This window comes from Trichosurus vulpecula, chromosome 2 (assembly GCF_011100635.1).
Source record: "Trichosurus vulpecula isolate mTriVul1 chromosome 2, mTriVul1.pri, whole genome shotgun sequence".
Classification (NCBI taxonomy): domain Eukaryota; kingdom Metazoa; phylum Chordata; class Mammalia; order Diprotodontia; family Phalangeridae; genus Trichosurus; species Trichosurus vulpecula.
The window spans coordinates 3648077-3664889 of NC_050574.1; the positions used below are offsets into that span (position 1 = coordinate 3648077).

General features: G+C 42.1%; 1 protein-coding gene and 1 pseudogene across 1 annotated transcript in view; one reads left to right on the plus strand and one right to left on the minus strand.

Annotated features, from left to right (window-relative positions):
* LOC118839952 overlaps window positions 1-16813 on the plus strand; it is a 228461-nt pseudogene that overhangs the window by 79597 nt on the left and 132051 nt on the right.
* LOC118839933 (zinc finger protein 91-like) overlaps window positions 1-16813 on the minus strand; it is a 242790-nt gene that overhangs the window by 17989 nt on the left and 207988 nt on the right. The window contains exon 9 of the mRNA XM_036747435.1: window positions 10036-10041. Coding sequence (XP_036603330.1) covers window positions 10036-10041 — 6 coding nt within the window. The remainder of the gene's footprint in view (window positions 1-10035; window positions 10042-16813) is intronic.

Sequence of the window (16813 nt, forward strand, 5' to 3'; positions counted from 1 at the left end):
ATATGATAAACAAGAATTGTGTTTTTCTTGGAGGAAAATATTTCTGATAGCCTCACCAACTTCTAGTTTCCAGGTCAGTTGCTTTTGCTTGTTGAAAAATCACTTGGTTTCCCAGGGTTGCTGTCTTTTGCTTTTGTTCTAATGATTCTTTGTCATGTTCAGCATTTTTGTCCTCTGTCTCAGTCAGAAAGACTTGGCTTCAAATCTGGACTCAGACACTTATTAGCTGTGTGACCCTGGTCAAGTCACTTAACCTCTCTCAGATTCCTTAACTATAAAATGGGGGTAAAATAGTACCTACCTCCCAGGATCAGTGTAAAATGCTTCACATGGTGCCTGGCTTGTAGGAGGTACTTAATACATGTTTCTTCTCTTCTTTTTATTGTTCCCTTCTTTTATTTAATAGAATTTCTTGATGATTTGAGGTGATGGAGAGCTGACTTAGATACCACCATTCACCTCCTTCCTATATACTTTACATTTGTAGCAATTCTCTGGAGTATGGAGTTTGTTGATGGTTAAATATGGTAGACCTCTGACTGAAGACTTTTCATATTCACTGCATTCTTAGGATTTCTGTCCAGGATACATTTGATGAATCCTTAATGAGGCCTTCTTCCTCATACTGAAGGCTTTCCCACATTCATCAGTTTTATAAGGTAATGAATAAATCATTTGCTGTTTAAGGGTCACCCTGGTAACTGGAGGAACAGTCATAAATTGCCAGAGTTTTTGTCCAGTGTGAATCCCCTGAGGTTCACAGTCTAGGAGATTTACCATCCCTTGCATTTATAAGGTCTCTCTCTACTATGAATTCTCTGATGTTCAGTGAATCTTGATTCTTACATTCATAAGGTCTCTTTCCCCTATTGTTGAAGGTATTTATATTTTCCTTACTTATATACTACAGTTTCTCTCTGCTATGAATCATTTTATGTTTAATGAGGGCAGCCAGAAGGCATAGTAGATAGAGCCCCAGACCTTCAGTCAGGAAGACTCATCTTCATGAGTTCAAATCCAGCCTCAGACACATACTAGCTGTGTTATCCTGGGCAAGTCACTTCACCCTGTTTATCTCAGTTTCCTTACCTATAAAATGTGCTGGAGAAGGAAATGGCACAAACCTACTCCAGTATCTTTGCCAAGAAAACCCCAAGTAGGGTCACAGAGAGTCAGACATGACTGAACTGACTGAACAACAAAAAACAGTAGTGAGCTCTGGCTGAAGAGCTTCCCACTCACTTTCCATTCATTTAAAAAAAAGTTTCTAGCATGAATTTGCTGATGAGCAATGTCTTATAAGCTCCAACTGAAAGCTGTTTCACATCCTTTATATTCATAGGGTTTTTCTCCCACATGAGTTCTCTGGTGTTATGAATGTCCTGATGTCAATTAAGATTTGAAAGACTAATAAAGCTCTTCCCATAATATTCAGAGTCACAGGGTTCCTTTCCTCTCTGTGGACTTTGATGTTGAATCAAGGCTGTGTGGCAATAAAAGGGATTCCCTTATTCATTATATGCCATGGTCTTGTATGCCTGTAGATGATCTGACTGGAGATTCTCTCAAGGTCACTACATTCTCCTGTTACCATACAGTAAGAGGAAAGTGGAGGAGAGTCAATCAACCGACTGAAATCTGTTCACCAATAAAGGTATTTCTTTGGAGTTCTATCTCAAAAGTTTTCCAATCGCACCCATAATCAGGTTTCTTGGACAGTACCCTCTCCAAATATGTGGCTCTGGAGATTGTCCCTTCTGAGTTTTTTCATGGCTGTTTTGGTGATTTTCCTTCTCTGATGTTTGAGGGCACTGATGAATTGCCCATCTATCACCCTAGGGCTGATAGAAATTAAGAATAAAGATCACTGGAATCCAAGGTGTCAAAGACATTAGAGGGTTACCTGAACCCTAGCTAGAATCAGGAATCCCCTTATTCCATAGAGGACTGGCAGCTAGAAAAGCTGATGACATCTTAGGCTGCATTGAGGGCCATAGTGTCCAGGAAGCCCAATTTAGTCTTAGTATAAGGAAAAGCTTAGTAAGCCTCGGGAGTGTCCCAGATTGGCCTGGACTGCCTCAGAAGGTCGTGGTGTCAAGCAGAAGCTGGGGAATGATTGGTCAAGGATGTTCTAGAGGGAAGGGCGGTTCAGGTCTGGCTTGGACCTCGGGAATCTCTTCTCCACCTGACATGCCATCATTCTGTGAATCGGCAGAGATTTTATATCATTTAAGGTCAAGAGACTTAAAGATGACAAAGTCTAGGCCCCTGCTGACCTTCTGTATGAGGAATCTGAGGCAGCAGGAACCACAGCAACAGCACTAGCTTACACTATGTAAGGTTTGCAAAGCACTTGACCTATGTAATCTCGTTTGATATTCTTAACAGCGCTGGGGGAGGGGGGAGGTAGATGGTATTATTTTCCCGTTTTGTAGATGAGAAAACCAAGGCACAGAGGGATTAGGAGGCTTGCCTAGGGTCACACAGCTAGTATCTGAGGTTGGATTTGAACTCAGGTCCCCCTGATTCCAGGGCCAGTGATCTATCCATTGTGACAGCTAGCAATCTGAACTCAGGACCCCCTAGTCTAGCGCTCCATCCACCACTGTGCCACCTAGTTGCCCGGCCCACTGAACAGAAGGAGTGTACCCAAGGTCACAGAAAGATCAGCTGGAGAACAGAACTAGAATCTGGCTGTCCAGCCTTTCATTTCAGGGATCTGCTCAATAGAGAAAACCTTCCCAGAAAAGTTTCCCCCTGCATGTCTACAGGACGATGATAATGTTACTGAAAGTGAGGTCATACCCTTGACCATCCTTAACAGTGACAGTGGCCTCTGGAGCATGGACTCAAAGGGGGATAGGAGGAAGGGGACTGAGCAGGGAACAGGGATGAGGGAAAAGAGGCTGGCCCCATATTAATGGAGGGCAAATACATCGGGGACCATGTCACCAAATTGTGAGCAACCCCAGGGCCTATCCAGTCCAGCCCAAACCCGAACAACAATCCTTTCTGCAGTATCACAGCCACCCCCAATGGGAGAGGGGGAGCCCATCGGGGAGCAGCTCCTTCCACTTGTGTAGGGGGCTAACAGGCCTTGAGCCTCCCCTTAGTGTGGAGTGGGCCTCTTGTCTACTGAGGCAGCTGATGGGTCTCTTCTCAAATCGCAGTTTTAAGTGCATAAAATAAAATATTTAAGACTAAAAAGGAAATCAAATTTTATGGGATGCAGCCAAAGCAGTACTTAGGGGAAATTTTATAACTCTAAATGCTTACATCAATAAAGTTGAGAAAGAACAGATCAATGAATTAAGGATGCAGCTAAAAAAAAGCTAGAAAAAGAACAAATTAAAAAACCCCAATTAAACACTAAATTGGAAATCCTGAAAATCAAAGGAGAAGCGAATAAAATTGAAAGTAAGAAAATCATTGAATAAAGCTAGAAGCTGATTTTATGAAAAAAAATAAAATAGATAAACCTTTGGTCAATTTGATTTTTAAAAAGGAAAGATTCTTCTTTCCAAATGACTAATATCAAAAATGAAAGGGTTGAATTCCCCACCAACGAAGAGGAAATTAAAGCAATCATCAGGGAGTATCTTACCCAATTATATGCCAATAAATTTGACAATCTAAGTGAAATGGATGGCCATCCACAAAAATATAAACTACCCAGATTAACAGAAAAAGAAAGAAAATGTTTAAATAACCCAATCTTAGAAAAAGAGTTTGAAGAAGCCATCAATGAACTTCCTAAGAAAAAATCCCCAGGACCAGATGGACTCACAAGTGAATTCTACCAAACATTTAAAGAACAATTAATCTCAATACCATATAAACTATTTGGAAAAATAGGTGGAGAAGGAGTCCTACCAAATTCCTTTTGTTACACAAATATGGTGCTGATACCTAAACTAGGAAGAGTCAAAACAGAAAGAAAATTATAGACCAATTTCCCTAATGAATATTGGTGCAAAAAATTTTAAATAAAATACTAACAAAGAGGTTATAGTAATATATCACAAGGATTATACACTATGTCCAGGTGGGATTTACACCAGGAATGCAGGGCTGGTTCAATATTAGGAAACTATCAGCATAATTGACCATAGCAATGAAAAACACCAACAGAAATCATATGATTATCTCAACAGATGCAGAAAAAGCCTTTGAAAAAGTACAACACTCATTCCTATGAAAAAACACTAGAGAGTATAAAAGGAGCATTCCACAGAATGGTAAATAATATTTGCTAAAATCATCAGCAAGCATTATCTATAATGGGGATGAGCTAGAAGCCTAACCCAATACAATCAGGGGTGAAGCAAGGATGCCCATTACCACCTCTATTATTCAATATTGTACTAGAAATGTTAGCTATAACAATAAGAGAAGAAAAAGAAATTGAAGGAATTGGAATAGGCAGTGAAGAAACAAAAGTATTGCTCTTTGCAGACAATAGCATGGTATACTTAGAGAATCCTAGAGAATCAAGTGAAAACTACTTGAAATAATTAACAACTTTAGCAAAGTTGCAGGATACAAAATAAGTGCACACAGATCCTCAGCATGTCTACATATTAGCAGTGAAGTCCAACAGCAAGAGGTAGAAAGAGAAATTCCCTTTAAAAAACTGCAGGCAATATAAAATACTTGGGAGTCGACCTGCCAAGAGAAACCCAGGAACTATATGAACACAACTACAAGGCACTTTTCACAGAAATCAAGTCAGGTATAAACAGTTGGAAAAATGTTAATTGCTGATGGGTAGGCTGAGCCAGTATAATAAAAATGACAATTTTACCTTTCAATTAGTTATTGTTCAGTGCCATTCCAAACTATCAAAAATTATTTTATAGAGCTAGAAAAAACAATAAAATTCATCTGAAAGAACAAAACGTCAAGGATATCAAGGGAATCAATGGAAAAAACGGTGAAGGAAGGTGGTTTAGCCATACCGGATCTCAAACTGTATTATAAAACCGTAATGATCAAAACAATCTGCTACTGGCTAAGAAATAGAGCGGTGGATCCGGAGAATAGTTTAGGCTCACAAGACACAGTAGTAAATAACCACGGTAATCTATGTTAAACCTGAAAATCTGGTGAAGGAAACAACAGAGCTAGGTGATAGAAAAATCCATGTTGTTTATTATTTTCCCTTAAAGCATAGCGAAGCTAGCTTACTTGTACGTACAAGGAGTCAGAGTATAAACTCTGGCTGCCAGAACAAAGCAATGAGAAAACTTATATACGTTATTTTAGCAGAGCTAGCAAGCCTGTATGACCTCATTTTTTATGACCCCCATGTATGTTTAACCATGATACAAGAAGAGGATTTTCCTTAATGGAATAGAGTTGTAAAGGATGTTGACAAAAGTCAGTTGAAACTACAGCCCAGCGTCTCTGTGTCTCATTACATTCCATAACATAGTATATGCCTGTAGAATATTAAGCAAGGTAATCTCTCTTGGGGTTAGGGTAATGTCCTTAATGATCTGGCCTTGCTGACAGAGGTAAGGGTATTGCCTGAGCAAACTTTAGAGAGAACAAAGAAGCCCAGGTCCTGGATCTTCATCCAGTTACTCATTAATGGAGGCTCTGGGTCTGGTTGAAATTAGAAATTATATAAAATAGTATAATATTTTCCACATTTCCTCCTTTTGGTCAAAGGTAAACTGAAAGCTTCACCTGAAGACCAATTAAGGTATGGCTAAAAATCCTTATCTAGGTGGATTCAGGTTTTTTTTTTCTTTCTGTGTTTGGACATCTCCAGAGATGGACAGTAATTGTAAACTAATTGTAAACAAGCAGAAGGAGCAAGTTGCAAGGGCAATAAGCCAAAGACACCAAAAGTACAGGTAAACAGTCTTGGGAATGCAAGGGACTCAGAAAGGGAAAGAGCAGTTCTTCGTTCAGGTTCTGGTCCGGGCTCTTGAGAAGGTTGCCTGCGTCTGATTGCTGTCCCCTTCAGGCTCTTTGAAACCGGAGGGCAAGGTCCCTTATGGGCTCAGATGTCCACTCAGGAGCACGGGAAATCATCAGATGTGATAGAAGGATCAAGGAGTCCATATCCACAAGTTGGCAGCTGTAGAAGTAGTCAGATCTGACAGGAGCTCCCAGAACACACATGATTTGATAATTGAGAGAAAAACAGCACAACATAAGTCCCAGCGACGCAGGGCTAAGTTCAAACAGTACAATAAATGGCTCAGTATCCCAGGCACACAGGGCTGAGTTTAAACAATTACAATAAAATTACAATAAAGTTTTTCTCACAATTCACAAAACTGCACAATTACATTAAGTACAGACCAAACCACTTGGTTCACAACAGAGGGGGAAAATTGCATGTCACATGTTTTACATTTACACATTAGATAACCAAGAAAACTTAAACATGAACCATACAAAGTAATGCAATCATTATTAACAATGTTGACTAATATTAAATTCCTTGTATCCCAGTAGCACAGTACATATATCATCATAAACTTTTAGTCATGCCATGTCTCTTTGATGGCATTTACAAAATAATCCACAAACCATTCTTAACAAAACTTACAATGTTTCCGATTTAATTCCAGCAATTAATTGCACAATTTGTATGCAAAGTAACTTTAAATCCCAGTTACATATTTCCAATGTCTATTTAAAGCAACAAAAAAAATTTTTTTTCAGATGCCTGATTGTAGTTATCTGCTTCCTAGATAGTAAAAGAGAGTTCTGCTTCTCTGGTTCAGATCTAGAAATTCTCAGACAATTCTAACTTAATATAACTTAGTACAATCACTTAAATTTGGCTCTCCTTTTTGAAACTTCAGAGTATTTCAGTTTATATATCATCTACTGTTTCTGACCTTACCTAAATTTTGTACCTGGTATAAGAATCCTTTAAAATATGAAGGTCCAACCATAAATTGAACTCATCTTCCTTTTAAAATTATCAGACAGATACTTTGCAAAGGAGATATAATTTCACTTGTACTACTATCTTACAAAATTTTGTGCAAAAATCCAAATTTAAGATCTTACTACCTAAACACACTTACTAGCTTGAATTTCCATGACTGATAAATTTTGGAGCCAATCATACACATCTGTATATAATTCTTAGAGGAATCAATCTGATCCTATTGCTTTTTCTCAAAATTTGCTATCCTATCTAATTAGATGTTTATCACATTACATCTTTGCCTTATTACTTTGTCTAATCATTTCCTCCTTTTGGAGGATGTTATCTCTATATCCTTCTAATCTTTATTTGGTCATGAACATAGGTTAAAATTGTAAGCTATTCATTCCTGTATCCTATTATAATAACTCAGAGATATTCCAATATTCATCTATTACCTAATAGATTTAGCATTGTGCTTACAAAACTTCCTGATAATATAAATTTGCTATGAAGAAAAGAGGGACAATTTCATATATCTTAACAGAAGGAAAGAACTTCCTTAGCTCTGTTTGATTCCAGGCATGAGTCATATCTGATAGCCAATCTTAGAGTCATCAAGTGCTGAAAGCAGGACTTAAGTGTAACCAGGTGGGGACTTTCCTTTTCAGAAAGGAAATAGCACAGTTGGGAAATAAAGTCAGGAAGATCCTACCTAGGTTGTGTCCAAGGTCATCTTCAAGACTTTTTCCCAGGCACATTCACCTTAAAAATTCTCAGCTTGCAATGCCTGCCATTCCACTACTGGCTTCATGTGACCTATCCCTGTAATCAGAGCTTAAAACAATATTAAATTGTAGTCCCATAAAATCTTAAATAGCAAATAAATATCCTTCAGATAGGACTGTCCCAAATTTCATTGAGCTAATAATTATCAAATCAAGCTACATAACATTTCCATCTTCTAAATACTTCCTCACACTCTTTCCCAACTTGCTTAAACCATCTGAAACTATCATTCTCAGGACAGGGGAGGCTTAGTTAACTCCCATTGTCCCCAAACTTTGTTATCTGCCTTTCCTATCCCCTCAAGCTTTTATTTACCTTTCCAAATCTTTCAAACCTATTACTCAGTCTCCCTTTACATTTCAACCATAAGACAAAACAACTCATAAGTTAGTGATTTTTACTGACATAACTGTCTGTACTGGAATCCATTCCAACTTCTTAAACAAAACAAAGAGGTTAATGAGCAACCTCACAGGTTGAGGAAAGGGACACTTCAGGAATCAAATCTTATACACATTGATAAGCTCTAACTTTTGCTTAAAATCACAAACACATTTTAATCTAACAACATCCAGATTATAAAAGGCACTAGTGGTAACATTTTAATTTCTAAGGCCCAATACTCTTAGCATTGTAAAAGATTACCACATTTTTCAATATTGCTGATACATCTGTTTGTCAAATTACACAATTTAGAAGTGTAACAGTGCCCTAAACATAATTATGCATTTTAAAACTTGAAACAACCCATTTATCAATTTAGGTGAACACATTTCTAAATCTCCATGCACAGAGAATCTTTCATATCATTATTTGAAACTATAACTTTAAATCACCAGGTATATTCCCATAATAGAAAACTTTTTCACACAGAAAGTCTGTTCTCATGGTTAAATATCAGTATTATTAATTATTTGCTTGTTATAACCACATATAACAGTTCCAAATTTTATCACATCCCTTTGAAAACCCAATTAACATATATCAAAATCAGCTTAAAATTGCTATAATATCATTTCTTACCACACAATGGTCTTCTCAAATTTCACAATCTAAGCGAATTTTGGGAACACAATGCAAGGTTAGAAATACAGAAACAATAATTTTCAGATGACATCTATTGCATTTCCAGATTTCCACATATAGAAATTATTCAGCTTATTACTTCTTGTATTTAAAAACCACTTCAAAAGTTAACAATTACATTAATTTAAAGAGAGATAATAATAATGTTGTATCTATCATATACCAGACTTTATGTTACGCATTTTACAATCATTATAATTTTGATCCCGTAACAACCATCATTATTATTTTTCCTTTTGCAAATCAGGAAACAGGTCAAACAGAGATTAAAATACAGTTTGCAATTGGAACAAAAATGTGAAGTTACCTAGAGCAGAAGCTGGTATCCCAATGGTGACAATTCTGGGAGGCAGAAAGTCCAAATCCATCTACCTCACCCTTCCCCCACAACTGCAGAAGTTACTGAGCCTAGGGCAGTTTGCAGCTGCTAGGAACAGAGTGGGCAGAATGCATAGGACCTGGGTGACAATTCCAAACTTTGCCAAAAAGGATGGGCTACAAAGGTACCCACGGGCACAGGACTGTCGTGATACTGTCAGTCTGTGAAATTCTGTCCTTCTCCTCCTTTTGCCAGGTGGGGAAGGGTGATTTAAGTTTTCCCTACAGTTCTCCTGCATTCTCTTCTCCTAATCTGATCGGGGATGAGAGAGGTTTGTTTTAGCTGCTCTAACTGTTACTGCAGCACTGGCTCAGTCGAAGAAAAGACAACAATGGTGAAAGATCTCAATGACTGTAACTCAAGTAAACTTCACCTAAGTGATCAGCATTGGGAGGGTGTTTTAGTACCAGTGAGAGTTCCTGGAGTGATCTATAGTCTCAGGAGTTTTCTCTCCCAAAATTCCAACTAATCAGTTTCCAAACTTTTTAATTATTAAATCCCAGAATCTGCTAAAAATTTCAGCTCTGTTTTTTTCTTCAAGTCCGGTTTGCCAGACCAAACATTGAAAAAGAAAAAGAGTCTCTGTTTCCCTAACTGCAGCCTTAGAATTCTCTGGCTACCTGTGTTTCAGATTTTACGCGGTATAGACATTTCACAGCACAGGCTCTCACACAGACAGTTAATAGACAATTAACAAAACAAATACAGAACATATACAGACTGAGCTCAGAGTTTAAACAACAGAGAATTAGAAGCTTTCATGAGTTAGCTATTAGCATCCCTAAGGTCTTTGGGGAAGCCTTGGCGTTCCTGATTTTTCTGACTCTCCATATCCTATCCCTTAGGAAGGGGGAAAGGTGAGATGGAGGAAGCAGAACAGAGTTACCTCCCGCTGGATCAGAGCCTTTCCTGGGAGGCAGAGGGGGAGGGAAAAAGCAAAGTGCAGTTTCTCTCCCCAGGATCAGGGCCTCCAAGGGAAGGAAGGAAGGGAGTGGAGGAATGGTTGGACTTCTAATTCTAGTTTTTGACTGATCCATAGTTAATTTTCTAGATCAATCAGTGTTTCCAGGGGATCTATGTGCGTTTGACTGCAGATCTGTGTTTCACCACAGATTTGATCCCTGCCCCCAGAGCTAGCTTAAAGGGAATTTTCAGACTTCAACCAGTTTTGTGGGAGTTCTTTTTGGAAGCTGGGAAGAGACACAACTTACCCCCACCTTGTCAAGGCCAAAATTCCAGGAAAAATTAAATCTATGGCACCCCAAAGCGTTGGCAAGTTTGGGCTGCATTGTCCCGTTTCCATCATTTCCATCCAAGTCACGGCACCATAACTGTTAATCCTCAAAATCTGGTTGAAGGAAACAACAGAGCTAGGTGATAGAAAAATCCATGTTGTTTATTATTTTCCCTTAAAGCATAGCTAGGCTAGCTTACTTGTACGTACAAGGAGTCAGAGCATAGGCTCTGGCTGCCTGGACAAAGCAATGAGAAAACATATACGTTATTTTAGCAGAGCTAGCAAGCCTGTATTACCTCATTTTTTTATGACCCCCATGTATGTTTAACCATGATACAAGAAGAGGATTTTCCTTAATTGAATAGAGTTGTAAAGGATGTTGACAAAAGTCAGTTGAAACTACAGCCCAGCGTCTCTGTGTCTCATTACCTTCCATAAAGTAGTATATACCTGTAGAATATTAAGCAAGGTAATTTCTCTTGGGGTTAGGGTAATGTCCTTAGGTCAGTCTAATCTGGCCTTGCTGACAGAGGTAAGGGTATTTCCTGAGCAAACTTTTAGAGAGAACAAAGAAGCCCAGGTCCTGGATCTTCATCCAGTTAGTCATTAATTCAGGCTCTGGGTCTGGTTGAAATTAGAAATTATATAAAATATATAATATTTTCCATATCTAGTATATGATAAACCCAAAGGTCCAAGCTTTTAGAACAAAAATTCATTATCTGACAAAAACTGCTGGGAAAACTGGAAAACACTATGGCAGAAACTAGGTGTGTAGATCAACATCCCACACCATATGCCAAGATAAGGTCTAAATGGGTATATGATATACACATAAAGGATGACACCATAAGCAAATTAGGAAAGCATGGAATAGTTTCTCAGTCAGATCCATGGATGAGGGAAGAATTTAGGACCAAAGAAGATATAGAGAACATTATAATATGTAAAATAGGAAGTTTTGATTATATAAAATTAAAAAGGTTTTGCACAAAGAAAACCAATGCAACCAAAATTAAAAGGAAAACAGAAAACTAGGTGAAATTTTTGCAACCATTATCTATGATGAAGGCCTCATTTCTCAAATATATAGCGAAATTATCAAATTTGTAAAAAATACAAGTCATTTCCCTATTGATAAATAGTCAAAGGATATGAACAGGCAGTTTTCAGACAAAGAAGTCAAAGCTATCTATAGTCATATGAAAAAATCCTGTAAATCATTACTGATCAGAGAAATACAAATTAAAACAACTCTGAGGTACTGCCTCACACTTATCAGATTGACCAATACGACAAAAAAGGAAAATGATAAATGTTGGAGGAGATGTGGGAAAACTGGGACACTAATGTGGGGTTGTCAGTTGATCCAACAATTCTGGAGAGCAATTTGGAGCTATGCCCAAAGGGCCATAAAACTATGCATACCTTTTGATCCAGCAATACCACTGCTAGGTCTATATCCAAGAGGTATTCAAAAAAAGGGGAGGGGGAGGATCTATTTGTACAAAAATATTTCTAGCTGCTCTTTTTGTGGTGCCTGAGAATGGGAAATCAAAGGGATGCCCATCAATTGGGGAATGGCTAAACAAGCTGTGGTATATGATTATGATGGAATATTATTATGCTTTAAGAAATGACACGCAGGATTATTTCATACAAACCTGGAAAGACTTTTATGAACTGATGCAGAGTGAAGTGAACAGAACCAGGAGATCATTGTACACAGTAACAGCAACATTGTAAGAATGATCAACTTAGCTCTTCTCAGCAATGCAATGATCCAAGACATCCCAAAGGCCCAATGATGACGCATGCTATCCACTTCCAGAGAAAGAACTAATATTGTTTGCATACAGACTAAAGCAGCTATTTTTCACTTTCTTTCATTCATTCTTTCTCTTTTATTTAAGTCTTTTTGTACAAAATGGCAATGTTTTACATGAGTGCACAGTATAACCTGTATCAAATTGCTTACCATCTCAGGGAGGGGGGGATAGAATTTGGAACTCAAAAGCCTAAAAAAGTTTAAAAAATTGTTTTAACATGTAATTGGGGGGAATAAAATTAATTAGATGCAATTAAACAAATTTGATTCGATGTCAGCAATACATTTTCAATAATTATTGGGTTACTGAATAGCTAATTAACTATATCGAAATTAATATAGCCATTTACATTCCATAATTAGATGCCGCCTGGTGCAGCGGATGCAGGTAGGAGGCTTGAAGGTAGGAAACCCGCTGGCGCTTCCATGTCGTGGGATCCAGGCAGGACCAGTGTTGGGGTGCAAGGGGCGCGCGGGGGCGGGGTGGAGGTTCTCGTAGTAGATCAAGGCACCCCCCAGTTTTAACCACTGCCTACTGGACCTGTGAAGCGTGATCTTTCCCCCACCAAGGGGGAATACGTGAAGAAGGGGAGGGGGGGGGGCGGGGCGGGGCTCGGAGCGCGCAAGCGCAATGCGTCCTAGCGTTCCGCCTTAGAGGGAAGGGGAGGGTCCGCTAATGTGTGACGTCACGGGCCGACGGGCGGGGCGGTGTTCGCTTTCTCCCAAGACCCTGCCGGTGAGTATGTTGAGCTGTCTTTGTGGGTCCTCCTGGGGCCGCCTGGCTGGTGTGCCCCGTCTGCCTCCGTGTGCCTGAATGTGCGTGGTTGTGTGTTCCCACGTGGGTGTGCGTGTGTGGTTATATGCGGTCCCTGGAAGGCGGCTCTCCTCGCAGTCGGGTTCACAGCGTGGCGGCGCGTGATTTGTGTCCCTTTATCTCTGTGCCTATCCGCGTTTTGTGGGGGATGTGTCCACACGTGTCCGTGTGTGTGTCCGCGCCCTGGGCTCCCCTTGAGGTCTCTGGTTGGCCCTGGGTGCCTACGATGATTTCTGTTCTGCTTTTGTCCCCCACACTAGTCCGGGTGTGTGTCCCGGTGTGCGTGCGTGCGTGTGTGTGTGTGTGTGTGTATGTGAGAGAGAGAGCGCCCGTGCCGTGGGCTTCCTTCGAGGGTTTGCCCTGGGTGCCTACTTGGATTTCTGTTCGGCGTTTTCCCCCCCATACACACCCCCTTGACCACGCGTATGTGGGGGGGTGTCCGCGCCGTGGGCTTCCCTCGAGGGCTCTGTGTCGCAAGGGTCCGCGCCCTTCTGAGAGCATTCCTGACGCGCCTACTGTGTGCCAGGCACCCCCCCGCCCCCACTCCTCAGCTTTTCCGGTAACTGCAGCAAAGAGGGAGCCCCCACCCAAGGGGCAGCGGGAGGAGGTGGCAGCCCCCGGAAAGGGTTTCAGAAGCAACCTCAGAATTACCAACATTTCCTTGGCCCCGTAAAGAACTTGGCCAAGTGCCCCAGTGCTTCGGTGCTTTGGGGGCTGGACCAGGGCCCAGGAACTCGTCCTGGCCTGCAGAGTTGCCCAGAGCCCCGCGTCCCTCCTCCGGGCTGGGTCTGAGGCCGACCTCAAGGCCAGGTCCTCCATCGCTTGCGCCTTGCTGGGCTGCTTCCTTCCCTGGAGAATCGCATCGCATCTCCGCAGCAGCCGCGCGCTGACATGGGTGCTGTCCTTACCTGGCCTTAGAGGTCAGGGACCCGGCTGGTAAGAGGGCAGCGTCCGGCCTGGATCTCCCCGACTCCAGGCCCAGAGATCCAGGCTGGGGGCCAAGCTGCTGGTCAAGAATGAGCCTTAGGTTTGTTGGAAGGCAGTAGGGAAAGAACCAATAAAGACATAGGGAAAGGTTGAGGAGCAGAGGGGAGGGGGCATGATGATGAGGGGGGTCTACCAGAGAAGGAGAGAGACAGACCGGAGTAAAGGAGCAGACACCGGGGTGATGTGAGGGAGCCAGGAGATGCTTCAGTGTTGTTCAGATGGGAGGCAGGGTGCTGAGGGGCGGGGGAGGGCACCCATGCTTCAGGGCTGTGAGTGCTGAGGCTCCCTCGGGAAGGAGAGATCAGCGCCCCACCCGGGGCCCGGGAAGGGGGCGGCTGGAGGCTGGAGCGAGAGCTGGGAGGCTAGAGTGGGAGGGGGGCGGCTGGAGAGGGAAGGGGAGGCTGGAGCGGGAGGGGGGCGGCTGGAGCGGGAGGGGGGCGGCTGGAGCGGGAGCGGGGCGGTTGGAGCGGGAAGGGGAGGCTGGAGCGGGAGCGGGGCGGTTGGAGCTGGAAGGCGAGGCTGGAGCGGGAGCGGGGCGGCTGGAGCGGAGGGGGGCGGCTGGAGCGGGAGGGGAGGCTGGAGCGGGAAAGGGAGGCTGGAACCCGCCTAACAGATTTGCAGCCTAGGTTTAGGAGTCCCTTCTGCTCCAGCCAGCAACACCCGAGTAGGCACAGAGGGGGCCGCTGGTGGGAGGGAGCCGGGTCTGGGGCTTGACAAGGTGTCAGACGGGGGAACGAGCACAGAGCTGAGAACCAAGGGGTCCAAATTGGGAACGGGAACGTGAAGCACCTGAGGCTGCCTCAAGGTCCTGGTGGTTTGTTGTTCACCCTTGGTTTCCGAAGAAGACCCATGATGTCCCAAGGTTGGAGTCAGGGCCATGTGATCTCGGAAGGCGCTGTCCCAGTGGTCCCTTAGAACGCTTAGGGCAGAGGTGATTCAGGGCAGCATGTTTGTTTATTGTTGTTGTTGCTTAACTTTTATTTATTTTTAAATTTTAATTTCTTTTTAGTTTTCAACATGCTCTTCCACAAAATTGAGATGCAAATTTTCTCCCCATCTCTCCCCTCCCTCCCTCCACAGCATGCATTCTGATTACCTCTTCTCCCAATCTGCCCTCCCTTCTATCACCGCCCCACCCCCCTTCTCTTATCCCTTTCCCTCCTAGTTTCCTGTAGGGCCAGATAGATTTCTATACCCCATTGCTGGTGTATCTTATTTCCCAGTTGCTTATAAAAACTATTTTTAACATTTGTCTTTAGAACTTTGAGTTCCAAATTCTCTCACTTCCTCCCTCTCCACCCACCCTCATTGAAAAGGCAAGCAATTCAATACAGGTTATACATGTGTAGTCATGCAAAATACTTCCATAATAGTCATGTTGTGAAAGACTAACTTTCCCTCCATCCTATCCTCCCCCATTTATTCTGTTTTCTCCTTTGACCCTGTCCCTTTTCAAAAGTGTTTGCTTTTGATTATCCCCTCCCCCAATCTGCTCTTCCTTCTATCACCACCCCCCATCCCCTTCCTTCCTACTTTCCTATAGGGCAAGATAGATTTCCATACCCAATTGAGTGTGTATGTTACTCCCTCCTTAAGCCAAATTCAATGAAAGCAAGATTCACTCACTCCCCCTCAGCTCCCCCTTCTTCCCCTCCACTATAAAAGCATTTTCTTGCCTCTTTTATGTGAGATAATTTACCCCCTTCTGCCTCTCCCTTTCTCCCTCTCCAAGTACATTCTTCTCTCACCCCTTAATTTTATTTTTTAGATATCATCCCTTCATATTCAACTCACCCTGTACCCTCTGTCCATATAGTGTGTATTCCCTCCAACTACCCTAATACTGAGAAAGGTCTTATGAGTTACACATATCATCTTTCCATGTAGGAATGTAAACAGCTGAACTTTAATAAGTCCCTTATGATTTCTCTTTCCTGTCTACCTTTTCGTGCTTCTCTTGAGTCTTGTATATGAAAGGCAAATTTTCTATTCAACTCTGATTTTGTCTCAAGAATGCATTAAATTCCTCTTTGGCATTGAATGTTAATTTTTCATCTCATTAATTACACTCAGTTTTGCTGGGCAGGGAATTCTTGATTTTAAAACGAGCCCCTTTGACCTCAGGAATACCATATTCCAAGCCCTAGCCCACGTTTTCTTTGTGCTTCTGAGATTCTGCTTTGCTCTTGGAGGTGAAAAGAATGTGGTCTGGTCTAGGGAAACACTAAAGATCAGTTAGGACTAGATAAAGGCATTTTTGAGTTCTTTATCATGGAAATAGAGTATTTGTGAGGGAGGGGGATTCAAGGTTGAGATTCCCCCAGACCACCCCAGGCTGAGGAGGAGTGCTAGGGTAGGTCAGGGTCCCTGAGTCTCCTGAGGAACTTAGAGTTTAAGGTGTATAAGGGAACATCAACATGTGCTCTGTAAGCCAGGATCTGAATTCCTTAAAAAAGGGGGAAGAATGGCTCCCTGCGGGTTGGTGGATATTTATCACTTAGATCTGAATGAATGAATGAAATAGCATTTATTAAGCATGGGTGCTCTGCCCTGGGAGTAGCCGGACAATCATTGTAGAAAGTTCCTGTTCTCTAGGAACTCCAATAGAAATGGAGGAGACAGCTCCCACAGGAGGCATCAGCTGAGGCATTAAATCTGGATAGAGTGAACTTGGAAGGTGCTGAGTAATGATGGGAGAGGAAGAGTCTGGAAGTGCCCATAGGGAGCCAGGAGAATCCCACCCAATGGTAGAGTTGGGGGGGAGGGAGAGAAGGCAGCCTGGGGGGCGGGGAGCCAGG